This window comes from Camelus ferus, chromosome 13 (assembly GCF_009834535.1).
Source record: "Camelus ferus isolate YT-003-E chromosome 13, BCGSAC_Cfer_1.0, whole genome shotgun sequence".
NCBI lineage: Eukaryota > Metazoa > Chordata > Mammalia > Artiodactyla > Camelidae > Camelus > Camelus ferus.
The window spans coordinates 45585008-45602837 of record NC_045708.1 but is presented as its reverse complement, the minus strand read 5'-3'; the positions used below and the strand labels follow the sequence as shown (position 1 = coordinate 45602837).

General features: G+C 38.4%; 1 protein-coding gene across 8 annotated transcripts in view; it reads right to left on the bottom strand.

The window, feature by feature from the left end:
- The window catches only part of PATJ (PATJ crumbs cell polarity complex component), a 291845-nt gene that overhangs the window by 234586 nt on the left and 39429 nt on the right, over positions 1 to 17830 (bottom strand). For 7 of the 8 annotated variants that reach the window (XM_032494431.1, XM_032494436.1, XM_032494434.1 and 4 more), the window contains exons 12-15: positions 16905 to 17045; positions 13657 to 13733; positions 11613 to 11669; positions 2171 to 2305 (exon numbers count right to left, since the gene is read on the bottom strand). In XM_032494431.1, the coding sequence (XP_032350322.1) occupies positions 2171 to 2305; positions 11613 to 11669; positions 13657 to 13733; positions 16905 to 17045 (410 nt within the window). The remainder of the gene's footprint in view (positions 1 to 2170; positions 2306 to 11612; positions 11670 to 13656; positions 13734 to 16904; positions 17046 to 17830) is intronic. The other variant, XM_032494435.1, reaches the window with a different exon arrangement.

The window sequence follows — 17830 nt, the reverse complement described above, 5'->3', positions numbered from 1 at the left end:
GTACCTCACAGTGAGATGATGCTTTATAGTTTACACGGATGACATTCTCTTAGATCCTCACAAACATACAGTGAAGGAGGCATTTATTGATGAAGAAAATGATTCTCAAAAAAAGTGACATGCTAAGACCTATGGTTCAGCTGCAGAAATTCAGAACCCAAAGCAGCTCTTCTGTCTTATTCTTATACCAGAAATCCATATTTACGAATTCAACAAGCATTCATGCTACCTTATTACATCACATTCTATTACAGGGCAGAAGGCCCACGGAATTCCAATCTCCACTAAGGCACAGAAGACTCAGTTGATGGCTGGGACCACCTACACCTGCTCTACTCAGTTCCAGCCAACATTTCTTTATCACCTACCATGTACTGGTAGTGAATTATACTTAACGCCACTGAACTGTACAGTCAAAGTGCTTTAAGTGATAAATTTTATGCTATGTATATTTACCACAACAAAGTAAACTTAACTGGTTTTTGTCGTATTTCCACATCTCCAAAATAAATATATCTCATTTCTCAATACCTAAAAACTACGTATTATAGAAATGTTTTGTAAATGGTCTCCAATCTGCAGATTATCAAGTGTGTTATCCACAAAGCTATGCTATATACTCTGCAAATCAAAAGAGAAAGACATGATTCTGCACCAAAACAACCCATGAGAGACAGAGTAAAATCTAGGGCATTCATCTGCAGAAAACATCCCCAAATCACTCCTTGAACACCTCTAAAAATAAGCAACTCACTACACCTTAAAACAGGACCCCAACACCTGGCCTCCCATGCTTATGAGGGAATTTGGTAACAGTCAGCATTTTTCCCTCTGAACTCAAAGTTGGAATTCTCAATGTACTCCTCCAGTTGGCTGGACGCTACCAAAACAAAAAACAAACAAAACACCATTGCACCCAATGAGAAACCTATCTGCTATCTTTGCCACTCCATTTTTAGCAAATATAAATTTTAGAAAGAAATCTTTCTTTCAAGGCCCCTGAGATTGTAATCTCGGCTAAGGCAACTAGATTGATCCTATTAAGCCCAACCCAGGGCTTCCTATGGATCCTAACTCTCAGAAGAACCCTCTTCAACACAGCCTTCTCTGAGTTTGACCATTCCCCACATCTTTTTTTTTTCCCAGAAGCTTAGAAAGTATTGTAATGTATTGAAAAAACAGTGACATGAGAGTTAGAGAACATGAACTAAAGTCACCACTCTACCAGTGTGTAAAGTTGGGAGAAATCAGTGCCTTGTTTTCTTATCTGTAAAACTAAAGGTTTCAATGTTGTTTGGTTTGTTTGCTGTGTTAGCCACAGAACTTTACAATCTAACAAAATCTCTCAAAGAAGTCATGTCAAAGCAGAAGTGCTTTAGTATTATTCTGACTGAAAAGAGGCTGGGAGGCCTAGGTGAACCCATAGAAGCTACCACGATGGGGGCTGGGAGTCCCAAGGAGACAATCTGAAAACCAGTCAGTGACACATAAGCCTGAGGTCATCTGGCTCTAATCCTTAATAGAAATAATCAACAAAAGTTGCAAACAAATGTGCCTACATGTTGCAAACAAGGGTCAGGAATGAGATTCTTAGAACATTGGAAAAAAATATTAACTATGCTATCAAACTAAAACAAGACATTAGCTTCTTTCTTAGTCAATCATTTAAATAACCACTCAGAAGGACATCTGAGGAGTCCCAAAAGACGGGGAAAATGAACTGAAAGCATATTGTCTACTTCCTTTATCATTAGATAAGCTGTTAGTACCTTTCTTCATCTTTAGTTTATTTTTTCCAGCCTTATTGAGTTACAGTTGACATGTAACACTGTGTAAGTTTAAGGTGTACAAGGCAATGATTTGATACACATATACATTATGAAATGACTACAACAATGAGGTTAGTTAACACATCTATCACCTCACATAGTTACCATATTTTGTGTGTGTGATGGGGGGATAAGAACACGTAAAGATCTACTTCTTTAGCAACTTACAAGTATACAACATAGTTTTGCTAAGTATAATTACCAAGTATTTTTCCATGTAAGTAGCTCACATTACATTGGCATGGGTGATAATGGAACTCAGTGGATTTCCGGTGGGAACACATTTTCCTACAACTTAAAAATTCCTGCCCCGTGTCTTTTTTTCCCCTTGTAAATTTTACCACAAGAAGCTCATCCTCTGGCTGTAGGAGGTTCAGTGTATCAACAGGACCACCTGGAGCAATCGAAGAGATATAATGGTGCCCATCAAAGGAATCTAGCTCCATGCCAAGCCTCAGAGTGTGAATGGGCAGCAGCTGCAGCAAAACACAGAGCAGTAGTATCAGCACAACAAGGACACATCTGGCTGTTCATCCTCCATCAAGTATACTTTGACGTGAAAGCACCACCCCCTGCATCAGGTCACCCAAATCCCCAAAGAGACAGCAATGGGAAAACTAGCCTCAGGTGAAACATGAAGTCATCTGTCTTCTTGTTCTCCCCCTTTTCCTTTCAGATTCCCCAGGAACGGAGACAGACATGCCAAGTTTTCAACCCTAAGCTCTGACCCTGCAAACTTCCTAGTTTTCCATTTGTATTCTGTTTCACTTTTCTGCAGGGCTTCCCATCCCTGAGAACATCCAAGCTCCTTTTTATTACCTAACCTCCACTCACATTTCAGTACCACAGCAGTGTCACTGCCATGAAGCCCTTCCTGATCTCTGAGTGAATCTGCCTCCATCCGGGGTCCAAGACCACCCTGTACAATCTTGATCACGGCTCACAACACACTGCATTTAAAATTCCTATTTTCTTAATTGCTCCCCCTGCTGGAAGGCAAAATCTGTATCTTTTCTCTCTATAACCTCAGGCCCTAGAACAGCACCAGGCACTGACCATGGGCTCATTAAGTGTTATTTGAACTAGTCCAGGAAAGAGGGTACCCCGTTCAAGATGTTCTTCTCCATCTCACCATCTTTTCTCATTTGAGGGGAGGCATGGGTGTGTAATAAGAAAAGCAATCATTATTCCACCCTAGGAGTGATTCAGTTGGTTTAGAAGGATTCACAAGGGTTCAGACATGAGCCAAGTGCTAAGGAACTCCAGCCGCTGTCAAGGTAAAAAGACGAGTGTCTTAAATGTTGTTGGCTGTAAAGGTCAAAGGCATTCACCAAGCTCTAGTCCCTTGCCTTTCAAAGACGGAGCCAGCGGTTTTTCATTGTGGCTGTATAAACTCAAATATGGTAGGCGGCACTAACGATGATTCATATTTCCTCTATCAATAGTCTGCTTAACTAAAATGCCAGGCCCACCCCTTACTGCACAGTTGCTAAGAAGAAGCCCTACACAAGGCAGCAACGCACCCACAACATGGCTCATTCCCTTGTAGCTCCTTTTCTCTGTGATCCCGTGTCTCAGCGCCTGTCACCTCCCCTTCGTCATCTGCGCTCAGTCCCCAGAGTTCCACAGGCCTGGCTCCGTCACCATCTGGGGCTCATTTCTGTCCTACTACAGACACAGACAAATGGGAAGTGGCAAGCAGCCCAGCTGACTAAGGCCTCGATGGCTTAAAACAGACACGAGGGACTCCTGGCCTTGGGCTCACCTTCTGGAAATTAAGTGCTCTTGACCACCAAGCACTTCAGGATCCACAACCATCCCTGGCAGTAAGATGCTCTAGCACTCTCAACAGAAGGTTAAGGCTGTTTTTAGTCTTGCTCCCTCTCTCTGATTTCTTTATTTCTCACTGCTGTCACCTCACTCTGTTTAGTCATTGTACCGAATCTTGTACATCAAGCTGGGAGACATTAAGGTTATTTTCTTTAGTACTAACAGGTGAATAAAAACTCTCAGAAACGTTTCTTTAGTAACAATTTACCCATCCATCTCCACCAGCTCTCTTCCTCCACTTATAAGCCCAACATGGGGACAGACAGTGGTCAGTGGGTCCACCCGTAAACCACTCCCAATGGTGTGCTGAAGCCTGCTTTCGAGAACAGACTGTTCAATCAGTGTTCAGGAATTTTGTAAGCAGCTGTTAACAACAGTCATTATTAAGCATTAAATTATAAGATTACAATTAAATAAATATTAAAAATAAATGTAATAAGTACTCAAACTCCATCACTTCCTAATTATTTTGACCACATTTTATCTATGTTCTCGAAGTGACTTCTATCTGTTATATATGTATGAATACTCTCTAGAATACAGAAGGGATGAACAACTGAAAAAGACAGATGATCTATTTACTGCTAAATGCAGCTAGGCTGGATAATCAAACAGTCCTGCTCCCACAGAGAAACCTGCAACAATGAAGTGCTGCTGTGAGTAGCTGCCCAACTTCATGCTCAGTGATGATGACAGCTTGAAATCCAGTGATTTGGGTAGCTTGAAATCTGCCATGGTGGAACTATTTACACCACAGACATTGGTAAATGCTACAAATCAGAGTTGCTTTTTTTTTTTTTTTTTGGAGGGTGGGTAGTAGAGCTGGACATTGACAAATTTACCACTGATCAACAATGTAGTTTGGACACGATATATTTATAGGGTGTAAACTATGTGCAAGGATTTGAGGCTGGAATTACAGGATGAACAAAAGAAACAATCTCTACCCTCCAGAACTAACATCTAGTGTGGAAGATAAACAATAAAAAGGAAGAGAGCAGGCAGAGACAAACCAAACAAGTCAGTCAATGAGCGATGCACCAGCAAACAAGTGCAAGATAAACCCAAAGTTATTTATTGTGATAAGTGCTATGAAAAAACTAATCAGGGTCAGAATATCAGACACAACTGGTGGAGGCCACTTTGAAAAGTTGGTCAGCGTAGGTTTCACAGAGATGAGGACATCTGAGATGAGACTTGAAGGATAAGGATGAGTCAGTCCCACAAAGAGCCTGTTGGGGGATGGCTTGTGGCAGGTGAGTGGAAAAGGTAACTGCTAAATTTGTGGTTTGAGCAACTGATGGTGAAAGCAATTTCTGCATAGAAATGTGTCCAAATTAAAACAGACATTGCTGTACAGAGAGAGAGATCTCTGCTACTTATACAATAGCATGCCCCCATAAAAAAATAAAAGGATTAAGAGGGAATTGATTCCCAGCACCTCTTCCAGCCCCTTACTAATCCTGCTCTATTCACATGGCTGACTCCCACTCCCCACATCCATGGAGTAGCTGGTGTCGGGAACAGGGTGGAGCAGTGAGGAGCAGCAGTGGCTCACGTGTGGAATCCCCTGCTCATCAGACACAGGGCTGTGCCCTTCTAGGCTATTCCCCCAAATATTTATAAACACCACACGTTCCCTAGAAATTTACACCATGAACAAAACACACATGCTCCATTTTCAATCACACTGAACAAATAAACCAGAAATGATGTTTACAAAATCTGTCAATCTGAAAGAGCCCTACCTAATATTAACTCTGAATCCAAACCTGAGTACAGCTGGGTTTCTGAGACTTCCCGTTACATAGCCGCAGGCTTCTCCGTGGGAGCAGGATTGTTTAATTACCTGTCCCAGTTGCATTCAGCAACTAAACGAATCAGCCGTTTCATCTCTGCCTTTCAGTTGTCCACTCCTTTGGTACTCTCAGTTCTCAGACAGAGAGCAGACAGTGCTAAGATGACAGACAGATGACTGACGCCTTCACGTACAGAGCACGCTGTGCTTTTTGATGCCTACTTAGCATGCTTTGCAAAGGGTCCTTTTTAAACTGACAAAGTTAATGGGCAGCAGGATTTTCATGATCCTGACATGACAAGTAAAAGATACAAGGAAATATATCCAAGGAAAGTGTGACCAGTGTGTGATTTACTGTCGGTGCTAAAATGATGAAGATCAAATGAGATCAAGAAAGCGAGAGGCCTTCAACCTAGGAGGGGAGACCTGTCAGGGAAGAAACCACAGCTCATTCATTTCGCTCGAAGCTCTACTTTTAGGTCTCTAAAACAAGATATCAAAATGCTTAAGTGGGAATATAAATGATATCGCTTCAGGGGGGAAAAAAATACTTCTGGAGAGGAATAGCTATGTCAGTGGGATAGAGGAGGATGCTTCCATAAAAAGCTGAACTCAAAATAGAACAGAACAGAAAGAACCCTACGGTTGGTTCCTATCTCTCACACACACATACACACTCACTCTCTCTCTCTTTTAATATCAAAAGATATTAAATAATCATTTATGTTTAAAGATTAGGGGGAAAGACTTGCTAAATTTACAACAAATAAAAAATGAACTTTCCAAGAATGAGGGATACAGCTTTTAAACTAATGGTTTAAAACACAGAATAACGACCTCCAAAGTTAGGTATAATCACACTCAGAGGTTATGTAAGACAACCAATTGATCTCTTAGAGCTTGGTTTCTATTAGCTTTTTCTCATCCATCTAAATGGGAAGGGGTCACAGGTTTCTTTAGGGACCTCAACCCAAACCTACAAAATCAGGATATCGGTCAGGAGGAACAAAACGTGGCATGTGAATTTTGAAAGAGCTCCTCTCCTCTGCTGTTTCAGACGGGCCACCTGCCCCACCGAGTAGACAGTGCTGTCCCCACTGTTACTTGATTCTGTGTCTTACGTTCTCCTCTCAAAGAGACCAGAAAAGCATAAAGTTGCATGCCTCAGCACTGGTAACAGCGTTGGTTGCTTCTGGGAGGAGAACAAGGGGACTGGGATGGGAGGAAAGCTTTTTTTTTTTTTTTTGCAGTACTTCCTTCTGTAACTTTCAAATTTTATGCCTTGGTTATATATTATCTATTCGAAAGGAAATGAATAAAGAATGTCACAGACTCAGAAGCCAGATAACCCCTGACATATTTCCTAAATTTTACCACCTACTAGCTGTGTATGGTTTGGGCAAATCACTTTACCTACCTGAAACTCAGTTTCCACATATTAAAAATGAAAAGGGGGAAACTGCTGCTGGCCAATAGGGTCACTGTGAGAAATAAAGGCAAAAATGTCTTTAAAGCAAAGCACTGACCCTGGGTGCCGAGTGGTAGCACCCACTGCAACCCTGGGGGCCCAGTACACCCCACTGCCCTCATAATTCTGTGCAAACAGAAGGAGGGAGAAACTCACACTTTAATGCTCTCTGGCTCAGAGAATGAAATTCAGGAAGGAAATAAGGTGAAATTAGTCAGTCTGTCTTGTCAAAACCAGACATGAGGACTGGTCTTTTTGTTTCCCACCCAGGGGTATTACTAATGCTCACTTCATATCACACTTGATGGGCAGCAGAAAGGTCACTGGCATGAGTGTAATGCATCTCCCTCACAGTGCTGTGATTATCTTAATAGTAAACACTTGCCAAGAAAGCCATCCCTAAAAGTGCAAGTCTCCCCAGATGCGGGAAGACTGTTCTCAAGTCATGATTAACAGCTTCCTAGAAGCCGTGCAGCTAATGCTCCAGCCACTGCAAATTGCTTTCTCTCTCTCTTTCCCCACAACTCCATCCACCTCAGAAGAAAACCTTATCTATTAACACTGGCTCATCAAATACGAAGATGCTTCTTGAATGGGCATCACTTCAACAGTAGTGGCCAAGAGGTGGTAAACCAGAGTGACCCACTGAAGACAGCTAGACCCTTAGGAACATCAGTGATAGCCATGAAACATGATTTTCCTAATCAGAAAGCTGCTGGGACAGAGGAAACACCTACAGCCTTGACCTCAGAGCATGAGTCTGCTCAGAACCTTCCACTGGTGTTACCTGGCCCTGAGAACAAAGCCCAGGCTTATCAGCATGGATCTCGAGGCCCTGGAGCACCTAACAGCAACCTACTCTTCATTTAGCTTGAACCAGACACTATGAAACGAACGACTTCCATTCCTCCCACAGGCCAGCCCTTTCCCACCTGTGCCTGCCGCTCACCACGTCCTGATCCTTCAAGCCTGAGCTCAGAAAGGCTTTCCCTGGCGCTCTCTCCCTCTCTCTCTCTCTCTCTAAGTGGCCCCCCACCACTACTTAGTTATGCTCTCCTCACCCTGTTTATGCTTCTTGAATCATCATCACTTTTTACAATCATTTCTTCACATCATTTCTTACAATTTACAACTATCTTATCGGGTTCTTTCTTCACTTATTATCACGCCCAGACTCTAGAAGAATGCAGACCTTTTCCATGTTCACTTCCCACAGTTAGTAGCACAGGTGTCTGGTGCACAGTAGAAGCTCAGTACATTTTTCAGGAATGACAGCACGGGCCCTAAGCTGCAAGCTGCCTCTGCTACTATTTAGCTGAGTAATTTGAGGTGAGTCATTCAACCCACACAGACTTCAGGATACTCACGTGTGAAATGGGTTTTGACTGGCCAGTCTCCTTTGCACGTTGTAAGGGGAAATTAGAAGCTACTGAGTTAAGAACTAAACTTCCAATTTTGAGGGGATTTTTAAAAGTTACAGTTCATCAAAATAATCTGTGGGCATTCATCATTAAGAAATCAACAGTAGAGAAAAGTATGTGTGATAATGTTACATGCAAAAAGCACGCATACCTTCTCTGCTACATACTTTACACAAAAGGATGGGTATACCAACTACAACTGTGTAAACACATATAGGGAACAGCTAAATATGAAAAGAGAACAGTGCAATTATGAATGACTCTTTTTCTTCCAGTATAAAAAGTTTTTAAAATCTTTCTGCACAACAAAATTTCAGTTAAATTAAATATTTTAAAATAGCATTTTTTTGAAAAGGAGACTTTAAAAGTTCAGACACTAAAAGTACCGGAAGCATACAACTGGGAAACAAAACCACCATTTATCAAACAGTTCTTATGTGTTGGCACTGAGCTATATTAATTAGGGCATATATTAAATATATTTTTACTTTAACTTCTACAACATAGGTATTACTGTTCATATTATGTAGAAGAAAAATTAGGCTGCTTATTTTACCTCCTAAAGTATTTCCTCAAATGTCACTTTCTTAATGAGGCCTTTCCTGGTCAACCTATCTAAAATTGCAAACCCCCACTCTCTCCTGAATTCCTTACCCACCTTCCCTGCTTGGACCACCCATACTATATAGCTTATTATTTATTTTCTATTTCCCCCTACTAAAATAAAGTTCTACAGGGCAGGGAACTTTTTTTTTTCCTGTTTTGTTCTCTTCGAAAATCCTAGCATCCAGTAGAGGACCTGGAACAGAGTAGATACCAAAAAATATTTGGCAGGGGGAAGGAGGTGGAGTATTGCTTAGTGGTAGAGTGAGTGCTTAGCATGCACAAGGTCCTAGGTTCAATCCCCAGTACCTTCATTACAATAAATAAACCTAATTACTGCCCCCTACAAATTTTTTTAAATAAAACATAAAATCAATAAAAAAAAAAAGGAAAAAATATTTGATGAATGAATGAATGAGAAGCTGAATGTACTGGTGAGCTTGGCCCTGAGAGTCTGTTCAACTCAAAGCCTTTCTACACCATTACGCCAGAGTAACTTGAGTACAAATATATATAATGCATAGAAGTTGATTAGAAAGAAGGTAAGTTAGTAAGACTAGTGGCAAGGAACTAAGGAATGAAGGTGAGAGAGGACATCTGCCTAGAGAAAGATAATGACATTCTTTAAGATGTACACAAAGTATGATTACTTTTTTTTTTCCTGTTTTGTTCTCTTCTGAAATCCTAGCATCCAGCAGAGGACCTGGCACAGAGTAGATACCAAAAAATGGGGGTGGGGGTGGGAGAGTATTGCTTAGTCCGAACCTTAATAGAACACACAAACACACTATCTCCTTATTAAAAGAAAGAGTGAGTCCTCTGGATGGACATAATATCACCTGAAGCCTTTTGCAGTTGGCATACATAATATCAAACATTCACTCAAATTATGGCATGATGAGAGATACAACCAAATAACCATAACAAGAGAAAATATCAAACACCAGAAACACACTGAAAGTAGATCCAGATATTGGAATTAAAGTCCTTATAAGCTATGATTAATATGTTTAAGAAAGAGAGAAAAAGATGGCAAATATAGGGGGTTTTTTTTAATCGAGAATTTCACCAAAAGAACTGTAACCTAAAAGTGAGTGAAATAAATTCTTGAATAGAAAAATTCTATTCTAAGGACTAAGACTAAGGACTCAAGAGAGAAACTTGAGCAGCAGATTAGGCAGAGGAGATTTAATAAAGTGGAAGACAGGTAAACAGAAAACACCTACTATCTAAGAGTTTACTGTGAGTTAAAGAATAATTTTGGGGAAAAGCCTCACTGATTTTTATGAATGATCATGAAAACAAAAACAATGTCCTATGTGCTTGCAACTATTCTAGGCACATTAAATTTAATCCCTACACAACCCACCAAGTAGGTACTCATCTATTAATACCTTCCGTTTATAGGCAACAAAACTGAGACCTAAGACACTAGTGAATGAATAAGCCAGAGTCTGAACTCAGGCGGTTTGGTTCCAGAGTTCATGTCACCAGTAGACTATACTTCAGTAATTAATAACACATGAAGTTCGGGGCGGTATTTCTATTTCTTACTCTTACTTTGAATTAAATCCCTCTCAGCAAATGTAGGTGGAACTAGTAACTAGTGACTAGTCTAACCTAAAGATGATTTTGTAAGTAATTTAAAATGAAGCACAAGTTGTGCCCTGTCCCTATTGTACACAGGAGGGAAGTCCAGTCAGCTGTGGCAAGGAGGTGACTCCAAAAGCAGGCCAGATGACAAGGGAAGAAACATTCTCCACAGCGTCAGCTTTGAAAATTCAAACCTAAAAGTAACTGCACATGTAACCTAGCATGTTAGCCAGAAAATATTCATTACAAATACTCAAAGAAGGAAATGGTAGAACTATCTAAAGAGATGACTTCTTACGAAACCCAAATGGGACACAGAAAACTCAATTTGATCACTGCGTGTGACAGCAGAGTTTAAGCTGAGCTCAGCTCATCTACCCTAGCTGGGATCACAGGGTAACTCTTGAAACCATTCAGACTAGGAAACCTTTCCTTTCTCATCATTTGCTGAGAAAGCCACCTGGAGGGCTTCTCTAAGTCTCAATTACCCTGGCCTTTGATTATGCAGAATAGGGATTATAATGTTAATTTGTAGTGAGAGGACACTGAAAATGTTAGGAAAAACTGTAAAAGTTACCTTATGGCATTTTGCCATTAGAAATAAACGTCTCCCAACAAAAATATTTTTTAAAGTCCAAGAAAAAGCACTGCCTATCTCAGAAGATAAACTACTTTTTTATGTTTAAAAAAAAAATCTTCCCAGTCCAGATGTTTAAGTCTATATCATAGTCTTGAATTTTAGGAACCATTTGAAAAGGACTTCACAATATCTGAAAAACGAATACACTCTGCACAAGGCCGCTCTGCATACTACATTTAACATGAGCAGAGCACTCAGACTTGGGATTTTGGCTTCCAGAAGTGGCACCACAACCACCCATGTTCTTCCCAGACATACCTAGCCATCACTTTTCGTAACCGTGAGAACCTACTACGCTTCCAGAAAACCGCTAAAGCTAAATTCTGGAAACTTCAGGTCACAGCACTAATCTAGTTTCTTTGACAAGAACTTAAGAGAAAGCTCTTCAAACAATAAAAAACTGGCAGCATTTTAAAAAAATAGTGCTTACCTTTGAATATTTCTGTAATTCAGCATCATCTGCAATCTGTGTGTCCAAAGTAGCAACCTAAATTCACAAGAAAAAATATTTCCAACATTTGTAAAAGCATAACTTTATGTCTTCCTAGGCTTTCTGAAAACAATCTGTATGAAACCTGTAAGTTGATAACTCCATCTCATCTCACTTCTACATTTCTGAAATAACACGTAATGTGAAATTGCAGAGAACATTCTCTTTTTGTTGTTATTGTTCTTCACACCAATATTCAAAAATTTAACTAGAGGGTGAGGGGCAAATACATGTACTATTTTTAAAAATCCATGATCCCCATAATTAATAATTTTCCATTAAATTAAAGCCATAAACATTTTATTTTTTTGACAAAACCAAGAGTATGGCCATTTTTACTTCTAAATTCAGGCCTGAAACAAAGTTTGCAAGGTCAGTAAAATCAGACAACTTTGGAAAAACTGAAGCATCTGACTTTCCACAGCAAGCTCAAACAATTTTCCTAGGAGAAAGAGCTGGTAAGGACACAAAACAGAAAGACCTAGACTGGTGGGAAGCTCAAAGAATATTGAACGCTTTTAATCCTGGCCTAAAACTACTGTTCTGAGCTTCAGTGGCGGACATCCACAGAAGTGAATTCCTTGCAAGCTAAATACCTTACTGATGATTTGCATCTGTAAGTTGTTAATAAAATGTGGTACATCTGGAAGGAGGGGAGAAGTTAAAAAATGATCCAACTAAAGCTTCTAAAAGTATTGCACTTTATATAAGTAGACTCTGAAAGAAAATAAAGAAACATGAGCACATGAATGCTCGCATGCATGTTTGCATTCATTCATCCGTCTTGCCTGGCTTCTCCTTTCGGTTCCTGATCCCTCAGAACATGTGACAACTCTTAATGAATAAGCTGTCACTTTAAATTTCCAACTTCATATTCTGTCTCCTCTTTCTAGCTCCTCTGTTATGACCTCACTGTGTGATAAAATTTGGAAGGTAAGTTATAAGGGCGATACATTTTTAACAAGAGAGAACTCATCCCCAAACTGACCATTTAAAAATGCTGGTACACCAGACTACTCTGAATATCAACCAGTCAGAATAGCAGGAAAGGTCATTTGCTAGGTGAGAGTCTAACGACAAAATAGCTTTGAAATCTACGAAGTAAAGAAGCAGCAGTTCATAAGAACCAACATGCAAGTACAAAATTAGAAAGAAGAGAAACTACGGACTATTTTGACTCATCTTAATAAAACTGGAAAATGTCTGACAACAGATAGCGGCTGCATATTTTGAATCAAGAGAGAAAAAAGAAATCTCAACCAGCCAAGGAGCACTAATGACAAACATATGTAAGAAAATGTGAATGACAATAGAAATTTAATAGAATATTTTATTACTAACGCATTTAGTGAACACTGCAGAGGCTTTTCTAAGCACAGCTTTCTGCTTTCATGTGGATTCATATGGGGAAATGTAATCAATCCCTTACTCAATGAATCTAATAACAGGTGAAAGGAAGTCTAATGGACCACTGGCACTATAAACTTATACCTAACCTAAATTACTTCCTGTTCTCCCAAATACATTTGATAATCATTCTTTCATTTTTCTCATAAAACTGTAAGATTCTTTGTGAAACATAGGACTAATATCCACAGCCCTTTCAGTGTACAATAAAACAAACAGATCATAAAAGCAATCATAAAAATGCCAGCAATTTTAAGCAGCTGATCCAGGTTATAAATTTAAAGGCAAGCCCTCTCTCTCCCAACATTTTTCTGCCTATTGTTGACTTAAATGGTTCAACATGAACTGAGTGTCTGCTAATTGTAGCTGAAGCTTGTGTGCAGTCCTTAGCTGTTCTTGCAGCTTAAAATGAAAAGGAAAAAAAATCAATTAATTGATCCAATAAGGAAGAAGGACAGGAGGGAAAAATAAAGGCAGGCTGGCTATTCTTTAACTCTCCCATTTCTTTCAATTATAGCATTAGGAGCTTGACATGAAATGAGACATGAGTGTTTCTTACTAGAAGATTTTAACATACCATTACTTCATAATCAGGGCCCAATAGGTTTTCCCATCTGGATTTCAGCTCATTTTCTGAAGAGTCTGGGACTCTTTCTAGATTTAAAAAAAAAAAAAAAATAGTTGAAGCTACTGAGAGCTAAACACTCTAAACTACTAAATTTTTCCGTAACAGCACAGTTTCAGTAAGTAAAAGGGAAATGAATAAAAAGGAAAGTGCATAAATTTATGTCTATTAGGTAGAGTAAATCAGAGGTGACTTATAAGACTAATGCAAAATGTAAAGACCGGCGGTGTCCAAATTACGAAGGGGCTTTTGTTGTTAAGGAATATTTTAAAGGGAAGAGGAAATGATGAGCTATAAATGAAATTTGAATTACATACAGTTTATATGCAAACATCCTGTGGTTTACAAGTAAAATGTATCTGGCTTTGCTTTATGCTATGTTAGCACAAACAAGGATTTAAGGCGAATGTTAATCACTTCAGAGTAGTACCTTCCACTCATCCACAGGAAAAGTAAAAACTTATCAGGATACCTTCACCATCAACAAGGCACATCACCATGACCCAATAAAACTTTTCACTTGGGGAGATATAAAAGCTTAGCTGGTTTAATTCAACCAGTAAGTTGCATGAGCTTTAATATAATAGAAACTTTGGTTTTACGTTGGTCTTTTGTGGCTACTTGGTTATCATTTCTTTACGATTTTCTTACTGAAGGGTAGTATTGCTATTTTTGCATAGGTGACATAATTTTAAAGAGCTAAGACAGATTTTAAGTGGCCTGCCTATCCTCCATATGATCTTAGCCAGAAACTCAGTGCAGTTTGTAGTCTGAATAATGCCTAATGGACAAAAGTCAAGTACTGAAACTATAATTTCAATTTATATCCACAGTAGTAGCAGAAAATAAGCAAACCTCTACCTTTTTTCTTCAAGTTTAAGAAAAAGTCAATTATGTCACAAGATTGGACAAGTCACAGAACACTTATCACAAATGACATAACCATCTGCCTAAAATCAAACATAACTTGCAGTATCAGCTTTTCCAGCCTTCGGCACAGATAGCTAATCTTGGATGCATATAATGCTTAATTACATAATACAAATCATTAAGTAAAACAGACTAACCTCAAAAATCAGAGACTACGACTAATGAACACTAAAGAACTTAAATTACTAGATTTACAAAATAATATCCGTGAAGTAACTGTATTAACTGATATGCTAGATTACATTTCGAGGATAACTAACTAAAGATCCTGATAAAAACAAAATATCATTCATGTGAGCTCTGCACCTTTGTGCCTACTCTGTTAACAGTTCCATAAGAAATTACATTAAGAGTTCTATTAAATTTCTTAGAGGCAGCAGTTTCTTATGTGGTAAGCTAATTCGAAAAAAAAAATTGCAATGCATTTGTTGAATTGTAAGCTTAAAAACATAATATTTAAAGATATTTTATACACATGTATAAAATAATGTCGACTTCTCACAATTTTTTGGACTATATTTTTACCTTTCAGTCATATAATGAAAGTACAGACAGTCATGAGTTTTAAAGCACAACACAAAGGCCTAAGTACCAGAAGAAAGAGATTTTCAGCAGCTCAAATCCTGGGCTGCACAAAAATGATCAAAAATAATAATAGTAATAATAATAATAATGGTATGACGATCTAAACAATTACTCCAATGGCAATGAAGAGGCGCAGAAGACGCCACCTCCAAATATTGCCACTGTGGCATGTGGATTATTTTAAGCTGAAAGCAATTAGGACTCAGCAGAGTCAGGGAAAATTTTTTACCTCTCCCTTAACTACCTAAAAGAATTTAGATAGGGGACCTGTACCAGAAAAGGAATTATTACCAGGGATCTTATTTTATTTGAAAGACATATCTGCATGGCTGGGCAAACTTCTAATTACCAAATATTTGCTTTCATCATCCTGTGAATTACGCTCCTCCTCTTTGAAGGCTCAGGCCCTTATCTCATTCCTTAGCTCAGGATGGCAGGTGAGTCTCAATTGCACAACTTGCCCCTGGGCCTCCTGTTTTTATGTAGAGCTCCTGTACGTAGGAAATTTGTTTTTCTCCTGTGTTAATCTGTCTTATGTCGATTTCATTATTAGACCAGCCAAAGAAACTTGACGGGAAGAAGGGAAAATTGTTCTGTCCCTATAGCAAAAGTGAGCTAACTTCATAACAGAAGAATTGGTCTAACTCTCAAGCTGAAATTATACATACTCATGAAAAAAAAATGTAACAAGCTTGATCCAAAAAGAGCAGATATTTCTAAAAATATTTCTGACTTCAGAATGTATTTGATTGGCACCTGATGGCTCACTATAAATCTAGCTAGGTTCAAAACAGCAAAAGTTAACTGCAATCTACTTGGGTCAAAAAGAACAAGTTAAATTTCCAAACTGTAGGAAATTTTTAAACTTGAATGAGGGATTCACTCCTTCCTTCAGGCCATTCTTTCTTGAGAGAAGACAATCAAAGCCAAAAGCCAAAACGTGTCTAGACATGGATGAAGTTTAAGTATTCTATTTCATTCAATTGGCAAGGCTTTCCTGACTGCCTTTGTACAGGGAACTGTGTAAGACTGTTATTCAATATGTTTGCAGAATAAAGTCAACTATAGTATCAAAGAACAGAGCACAAACACAAAGTCACACAGCAATTAAAAAGAAAATTAAAGGATAAATATATAGCAACCTGGCAATTTGAGAAACATATAAAAATGTATACATTATTGTTATGGTGAAAAGGAAATACTGCTATATGTTTTCAGATAGCTATATATCTACAACTAATGATAATATACAAGCTAAAATATGCAGTAATTAAAAATGTTGACAAGATTAAAGAATAGTCATCACAAACTAATAAAAAACGTATTCAAAATCAACATAATTAAAGAAAGATTAAACAACAATATGCTTGATCCCCAACAGCCACAAGTGTTAAGATACTAAGACTTGTCTGCATTCTACAACCACTTAAAAAAAGAATATCCTATTTTATATCTCCAAAGTGCCTCTAAAATTCCTCACATTATATTAATTATACAGAGAAAATAAGGTTAACAAACGAGAAAGTTAAATTATTTTGACTGCTTTGTGCCTACCCAGTTTTTTTTTTTTTCAGTTTACAAAATACTTTAATGCTTTTTTTTTTTTTTTAAATAGACTATTCTTTTAGAGCAGTTTCAGGTTCACAACACAATTGAGCAGAAAATACAGAACATTCTGTGCCTACCCCGTTTTTCTAAGGCTTGTATGTCCTTATTTTTTAGATTATCCATTCTTTCTTCAGTTTCCTCAACTTCATCCAAATTAGTCTCTGTTTCCACTGCTCCGGTCAGAAAGAGAGCTGTTTTCGGTGTTTCTACCACAGTTCCTAAAAATAAGAATTGCTAACTTGAATTACTGGCAGATGAAGACCATATTTAAGTATCTCTTAAGTACCCCTATGTATCTCTTAAGCACAAGAAAGGCTGAACAAGAATCATTTTAGGTTTTTAATTAGCCACATGTGAATTATAAAGTATTCTTATCAAAAATATTGAAACTGAATCTAAGGCCTTAGCTTCAGCTTCTAGCTCACAAGAAACACAGAGGACAGAGGAACAAGTTAAATGACACCATAGGTAATAAATTCCGAGTATAGCATTCTAGTGTCAAATGAACAATCCCTATGAAAAGTCTATGCCTGGAGGCAGGGGCAGGGGATTCTTCTAGATTAAGAAATCAAAGAAACATCATACATGCAATAAATACAATGCATAAAATCAATGACCTGAACTTTATGAGGTTTTTGGGGGGAAAGAGGAGAAGCGGAAAAAGGAGCTACAAAAGACATCTGGGAGCAATTGGGGAAATTTGGGAAGATTTGAGTATGTGTTGGGTGTTTGATCTTAGGAAATTACTATTAATTTTCTTTGGTGTGATAATGATATCACAGCTATTTTTAGAAGCTATAAACTGGTATGTAGGGCCAAAGTGTCATGGTGTCTACAACTCACTCTTAAATGGATCAGAACAAGATAAATAGATGAAGCAGATATGGCAAAATGTTAACTGCTGAATCTAAATGACAGGTTTGTGGGTAACTGTTATATTATTTTTCAATTTTTCTGTGTTTGAAAAATTTTACAATAAAAAGTTGAAAAATACAACCACTTA